This window comes from Notothenia coriiceps, unplaced genomic scaffold, assembly GCF_000735185.1.
Source record: "Notothenia coriiceps isolate Sejong01 unplaced genomic scaffold, NC01 NC01_scaffold00022621, whole genome shotgun sequence".
Lineage (NCBI taxonomy): Eukaryota > Metazoa > Chordata > Actinopteri > Perciformes > Nototheniidae > Notothenia > Notothenia coriiceps.
Window position 1 is genome coordinate 49478 of NW_011355322.1, and position 7883 is coordinate 57360.

General features: G+C 38.7%; 1 protein-coding gene across 1 annotated transcript in view; it reads left to right on the top strand.

Annotated features, from left to right (window-relative positions):
* Nucleotides 1-7648, top strand: part of LOC104954040 (poly(ADP-ribose) glycohydrolase-like) — a 23567-nt gene extending 15919 nt beyond the window's left edge. Inside the window, exons 14-18 of the mRNA XM_010781088.1 lie at nt 2474-2552; nt 2969-3077; nt 5276-5381; nt 6443-6571; nt 6796-7648. Coding sequence (XP_010779390.1) covers nt 2474-2552; nt 2969-3077; nt 5276-5381; nt 6443-6571; nt 6796-6965 — 593 coding nt within the window. The 3' untranslated portion in view covers nt 6966-7648. The remainder of the gene's footprint in view (nt 1-2473; nt 2553-2968; nt 3078-5275; nt 5382-6442; nt 6572-6795) is intronic.
* Nucleotides 7649-7883: the final 235 nt, after the last annotated feature.

Sequence of the window (7883 nt, forward strand, 5' to 3'; positions counted from 1 at the left end):
GATAGGCTTTTAAATGTAAATCCTTTTGAGATAAAATTAAGATTTAAATCAAAGCTTTCGGGAAAGAAGACGTTGAGCCTCCGGGTTCAGGACTTAAAGGGTTTTATTACTTTATTTAGTTATATTTAAATACTTTACATGCAATCTCTTATTTATATATATACTATCATATATTTGTTATTTAAAAAAAGCATTTGCAATGTCCGTATTGTTTTTACTGATTGAACATTTAACCTTTTATTGAGTCTCTGAACAACTCGAAACCATTGGTTCCTGTGTCACACACACACACACACACACACACACACACACACACACACACACACACACACACACACACACACACACACACACACACACACACACACACACACTTTTGTTTACTGAAAATATTTTTACTGGCAATGAATATCTGAAGAGCTTTGACAAAAAATCCATAAAAAAAATTCATCTGTGGAAGCCGTAGCGCTGTAAAAAGCACGACCAATCATCTGAGCCGGCTAAAGTAACTGGATGGCCTACCTGCCTGTCAGCCTTCCATCTGTGCACAAACTTATCTCGTGCCCTCATTGGTCATGTGCGCGTTCGTGTGTGTTGGAGGAGGGGCTCTGTGAGGAAGTAGCAGATTTTTCAAATTCTAGCGCGCTCGAGCTGGTTTCTCCAAAATGACCTACCCCACCTTTAATTGGTAAAGATAATTAATTAAAGCCTTTAAAATCACTTCACCGACGAAAAACGTTTAATTATTTTATTTAAACTACAAACTGCCTACACATGCACTCAATATGAATTATATATAAATATTATAATATTTTTTGAAAATAGCAAATGTCAATATCGGAACCATATTTTAGGGATGATTTTTGGAGCTTTCTTAAAATATTTATACCATGATTAAAAAATATTAATCTGAAATGTGGATTTAATGACTTTTTAAAAATAGAAAATAGCATCTGTTTACTGAAATGCAACATTTCAAACCAAGGAGGAAAAATACACTTATGCAATGATATTTCACACACACAATAAATATTGCAATATTTTTTGAAAATATCTCAATTTCAATGTTTTCGGGATGACTTCTGGAGCATTCTTAAAATATTTATTTAATGACATCTGAACAAAATATTAATCTGAAATGTGAATTTAATGACACACACACACACACACACACACACACACACACACACACACACACACACAATAAAGAGCTAAAGGCAGAGCTCTTTGCATCTGGAGTTGCTTTTAATGCTGAAAATGTTTCCAGTCCACATCGAAGAGACACAACAAGCACTGAAAACGCAGATGGCTCTGAGAACAGTTTCCAAACTCACAAACAAATCAACTTTTATTCCATCTTCTTCCTCTTCTTCATCGTCCTCTACGCGGCTAGAAAGCAATACAAAATAACGAGGCGATCTATGAAAACATAAGTTAACGGGCCACTTCATGAATTACAAAGGCAGCGGGAGAAACTCCGGCGTATTTACACGTCATCTTTTAATCAGTACAAAGTTAAAGGTGTGTTTAATGTCTGTGGGAAACGGGAGCTACGGGGAGGAGGAGGAGGGGAAACTAGCAGCGTACAATTGGGGGGGGAAAGCTCAGGAGAGGGGGGTGTTTTAGGGGCTGATGGGTACATTTGGAGGACCATTTGGAGTCTGTGGGGTTTCGGGAACTTCAGGACAACGAGGGGAAGCTGAAACTTCCTTTCTGTCCACTTCCTGTCGCTCTTTGATCTTCAGTATCAGCTGTTTTGATCTCCTCGCGCTTCGTCCTCATTCGCTGCTGAGGAAACCAGTCGGAGAGGTTCACGGGCAGGTGGAAGCTGGGGATGGGGTTCTGTGGGGAAGAGAGTAAAATAACGTTTATTATTTTATAGGCAGGTTTGGATTATTGCTGTGATTAGTAGTAGTAGTAGTAGTAGTTACTATTTGGATGACAAAAGACATTTCAAGAGTAACCAGTTGTAGATACTGTTTTTCTTTCCATTTCTGCTTTTAATTTGTTTTTGATTGTGAATATAAACTGATATGTAAATGGTGGAAGCTGTTGTTGGTTTCAAAGTGTCATGTTTTTTTTGGAGAATGTATCCACCATCTACTTTATAGTATATGACTGGCACTCATAACAGCTGACAAGATGTCGTTTTCCTGACACAGGCGTGAAATAATGTGTATATGCTAGGTAGTTATTGCTGTTTTCATTTAAAAAAAAAAAAAAACATTTTCAAAAAAGAAAAACATATTGATTTTAGCTACACAAGTATAATAACACCTTAAACCGCTTTATAATTGGTAACTACTGATCTTGATGTGCCGGTTAAGAAAGTAACCTTACCTGCTTTTCTTTCAGATTTGCTATCTGAACACAACCGGAAGGATTCTTTAATTCTGAGCATGTTTAAATATCAAGATGAATGTGTTAATGCTTTGTATGGGGTGTGACTAATGTCTGTGTTTGTCATTACCAGGTTCACAGCAGTACAGTAAATACACCGGCTATGCTCAGACCTACAAGTGGGCTGGCAGCCACCAGGACACAACCCCCAGGTATTTATTGAACTTAGCTGCTTTAGAAACCTTAAAATACCTTATTTATTTAAAACAAATGCTACTTTTAAAGCTACGTAACCATTGTTTATGGCCATGTTAGCTCATGGGAGGGCAGTTATGATTGTTCTATCACCTTGGTGTAGACTGAAACACCTCAACAACTATTTGATTAACTGCCATCCAATTGTATGATTTCCTAACACTTCCCACACCATCCAGTACCGTTACCATAATGTAAATTCAGACATGTCTTTGTATGTCACAAAGTTAGTTTTTTATCTGTTTATTTTAGACTTTATTTACGGGAACTTCCTATTTCTGTCATAGGTCCAGCTCTAAGATATTATTGCGTAATTTGACTAAAGCATATTTGTTCTGTTGTACCTTATACCATTTTCTTTATTTGTTGGCAGAGATGGCTGGCAGAGAAGATGCACAGAGATTGTGGCCATCGATGCACTGCAGTTCAAGAACTTCCTCGAACAGTTTCATCCCGATAGACTCAACCGAGAACTAAACAAGGTCATTTTTGTTTTTATGTTTTATTTTAATTGTATATCTTACAGTATCATGTCTTTCTTGTGTCTCTGCTCTGCATGTCACAAAACTGAGCAGGTTGTTATTTATATAAAAAAAGCATTTGTAAAATAAAAAGTTACTATTTTAATAAATTAAAAACAAAAGATGTCAGCTCATCGAAACTTTAGTCACTTTATGATGAGTGCTGCTGTAAGTGTTTTTTTGGTTTTGTATACAAAGTGTGCACTCTTTGTATAATTGATGGGAGTGGAAGTGAATGGGCAATCTACCGCAGCTCTTTGATGTTATACTCTGAACTTCCATAGTCATGGCTTTTTAACGGCGTATGGCTGCAATTATCTTTTAGCTTTTTTTGCTAGTTAACTTAATATTTGCTTTGCTCAGACCATACTTGTCAACCCTCCCGATTTTCGCGGGAGACTCCCGATTTCATTGCCCTCTCCCGGTTTCCTCCCGGGGTCATATTTCTCCCGTATTTCTCCCGATTTCTTACAAAATCAGATTTACTCAGGACTGTTTCCACTCGGACCTTAATACAGCTTCACCATTGTTTGGTTTCCATGGTAACACGTCTCTTTAGTAGCGCGCGCAACTGAAAGTCTGAGAGGGTGAGGCAGATAGTCACAGAAAACAGAATCGACAACTACTCTACTCTTTGCTCACTCCTTTCCAGCCCACACATATGCTCCATCAAGGATGGTGCTACAGGCCGCAAGTTAAATGTCAGTCCGTTTGGTTGATAATTGGGAAACAGTAACATAACAAATGTCAGCTGTGATGACATTGATGTTTACTCTTCTCTAGGTAAATATTTGAACTGTATGTAATAGAGACTGATGGATTTTTACATTTGTAGAGAATAGACTTAATGCTATTCATTACCATTAACATATTTGACCTTACGCCACTGAACCATAGTTATTATATTTACAGATTTGTTTTAAATAGGAATCTTCCATGTGTGCAGTCCGCCCACTCAAAGAAAATCAAGATGTTGTCAAATCAGAAGGCATGGAGGAGTTTGACAGCTCTGACAAGGGTGTGAAGAATGCACCAACATACAGATCAATCCTGTTTCGAATATTGTCCAGCTAACTGTCACATCGGCCCTTTCACAGGAACAATTTATGACTGGTCAGGAAGAGGGTGGGCTCGCACAATTCATTTTCACTATTCACTTAATTTCATGGTGAAAATAAATGTCCAGAGCCCCTTCAGATCTTTTATTTGACCTGTCTTCCTGTCAAATGCTCATGTTGCTGCACTTTGGTTTAGTATATTTAATGTGCAATGGTTATTATTTTCAAACCTACGCCAATTTCACACCAGTTTGAATTGAATTGAGGAAATAGGTGTAGCCAAATGACATAATGTTAAAATGTATGTTGAGCCAATCCAACCAACCTTTGATGTGTTCATGCATTAACTGATGTGTCAAGCACAGACCTGCAGGCAAATGGAATTACTTTGCATTTATATCTGATATAAAGGAGACGTTCTGTAGGACTGGCTCTACCAGTGAGCTGAAATAAAAAGGTGATCCTAAGACCTGAGGCTCATCAGAGTGGATTTTGCATTGACAACTTAATGTGTTGTCACCCCCGAGAGTCACCATTTTGATGACGGAAGGGCTATGCTTGTCATAATGCATTGGCGGTATCTGAAATCAGTCCCTATTTGCTACTTAGTGCATTATCTTTTTTTCTTTATTTGAGTACCATAATCTTAATTTCTTAATTGATATCATACTCGGGTACACAGTATTTTGTAGGCTTTTCTCAATGCAGTAAAAGACATACAGTAGAATTAAATAACAGCAGTGATAAATACGACAGAATTGTCTTTTTCTTTTTATCCCAAAGTTTAAGTGAATATATCAAATATGCAGTGTAAACAGCATTCATGGAAAAGTCAATAGTGTATGTTTGCTTTTGAATAACATTTATCCAACACTACATAATAATAATAATGATTCATGGGTATCTAAATTCTCAATGCACTATGCAGTGTAGAATACATTGAAGTTTACTGTGTAGAAAATTGTGAACAATTTCATACACAGCAAACGTTTTTTACAGTGTTCTTTTCTCATGAAAGACAATATAAAATGGGTTTTTGCATTGTTTACATTTTCTTATCTAATATATTGTTTATCATTTATTTTGTCTGTCTTTATTTAGGCTTACTGTGGCTTTGCTCGCCCTGAAGAACAAAGCCAAAACCTCTCGGCAGTGGCTACAGGGAACTGGGGCTGTGGGGTTTTTGGAGGTGACACACGTCTGAAAGGTAAGCGCTGACGTAATGCTGCCTTAAAAAAAAAAGAAGCTCAGATCATCTTAATGCACTTGGCAGTCTAAGCGAACACTCTTCCTGGATATAACGGAATATATTTCAGCTTGAAAGGCTCCAGCAGATCAGCGTGGGCCATCCATTTGTCTTCCGGGAATGCGTTCATTTAGTTAAAGCCTATTCGTCGCCTTCCTTCTATTGATCAAATGACAAAGTTAATATGTTTCATTAATAGTGAAATTGATCGCCAGCTCGAGTCCATCAATCCGTTTCAGCTTTCTGTCTCAGCCTTGTACCACGGACACTGAAGAGGGAGCCTAAGGACACTTAATGCTAACAGTTCGCATTAGTATCTCTGCTTCTTACTTTATGCCTGATCCACGGTGCTTGAACACTATACATACATATTTGTTAATTAGCTGTAGCACGGTAAAGCCCTCCATAGGCATCATCACCTATTGTCTGCTTAATAACACGCCTCCTGGGAAGAGCTTTGAAATTCGGATGCTGTTCTCCTCCTGGGTTTGCCTTCTGTGGCCTCAGATAGCCAGATAGTTTTTAATTGTCAGATAATTCTTGGGAAAAGCGGATGAAACGGAGCCGGGGACAGAAACTGCTGAAGTGTAGGCATATTCCGCTTATAGCTCTCTTCTGAAAATGTTGATTCAGTTATGCTCGTTAACTTGCCGCTGTCCCAACCCTCATTAATCAGCAGACATATTTCCAGTCTCTTAAAATATTCACAGCTCTCTACGGGGCCAGACCTGGCTTCTCTTTGTAACTAATCCAGAGTTCTCAGTGGGGGTGAGACCTATTCCCCCGATTATTGCCTTTTACAGTCACTGCCACCGAGGCGGGTGGCGTACACTTCAAATACTAACATTAGCTTAGACCTCTGTTAATATATACTCAACTGTATATCTATGAGTAAGAAGATGATAATGTTTGAACAAACATGTAAAAACAGCATTAAAAGTTCAATCCTTTTTATTCTAAAGAACCCGTTTTTTGCCTCTCTCACAGTGGAGCATTAACACAGGCAGCTTCTTTTCCTTCAGCTCTGCTCCAGATGCTGGCAGCTGCTGAGGCGGGCAGAGATGTGGCCTATTTCACCTTTGGTGACAGCCAACTCATGACAGATGTCCACAAGATGCACTCTTTCCTAACTCGGAGCAAGATCTGTGTCGGTAAGGAAAACAACCCGTCTGCTTCCTGTTTACATAAAACTGTGTCCCTTCTTTTTAATATTTCACCACCAAGAGTGCGACAATAAGGATATTATAACAGGATTAAATATGCTTTGGAAGGTTTCATCTTTGGATTTTGCTGTGAACAATGTGATCTAATGAAACAGACTCTACATTATGCTGTATGTGATATGATTTCAATCCTCATATTTTCTCCCTCACAGGAGAGGTGTATGATCTCCTGGAGCAGTACTACATCTCCGTGTGCAAGAGCTGCCTCGGTCGGCGACCTGAGATCAGCCTGTACTCCTTCATCTACCGATACTCCTCCCCGGCGCCAGATGACTCCGACGGGGACTCGCCCAGACATCCCGTCCCCACAGACTGCAGTTAGGGCCAGGTGGCTGATGAGTCACCATGCCTAATCTGCGATAAAACAAAACCAACCTTAAATACTGCCTTTACTTTTTTTTAAGAAGGCTTGATTAACTGTTTACCAAATGGGAGCCAAAAAGGACCATCTAGCATGCAGATCCTTTTCAAAAACATCTGAACTGCAATGGCTGATTAGTTACAACCCTGTCTGGCGGGGTGTTCATTTTGCTGCCGCTGGTAATACGACGATGGATCGAGCTTCAATACGACGCAATTGTGATTTTAATGGTGAAGCAAAGGTTGCCATCCATCTTCTGAGTTTGTCATGTTGCCTTTTTTACACCCACACATATCCAGCCTAATTGAATTGGCTGTCAGAAATCAAGTTAAAGGAATAGAATAACAAGAACGGGGTTTGGAAAGCTAGGAGCAGTCTCAGGAGAACAGTTTGATTTAAATAATATTTTACCTTCTGCGTTTAAAGCTACATTTAGTTTCAATTATGACTTCCATGAATCTGTCCTGCTCACATTCGAAAGAACCAACCGTTGCACTTAACATTTTAATTTGATTGGTTTGTTTCTATATTTGATAAGCATTTACACTTTGAATCTGTTATTTGTAGGCCTTCTTACTAATTGCTGTAGAGCTGCACTTGGTAGGATTTGTTTCGCTTAAATAAAATCAGTTTTAAGAAAATGTCATATTTCTAATATTGCCTTTGTTTTATCCTGAAGCACCATTTAAAGCCACACGTCAATTACACGTCTTTGAACAATCACATTGAGAGCCTCTTGTTCCACTGAGGCAATGTGAGTTTCTGTACAGCTTTGCCATTTATCTTCACCCTTTCCCTCCCAGTTTAATAAGGTCATACCTTTTATATAAACTGTACATGACACCTCATTAAGTAAAGAGTAGATCATGGAACATCCAG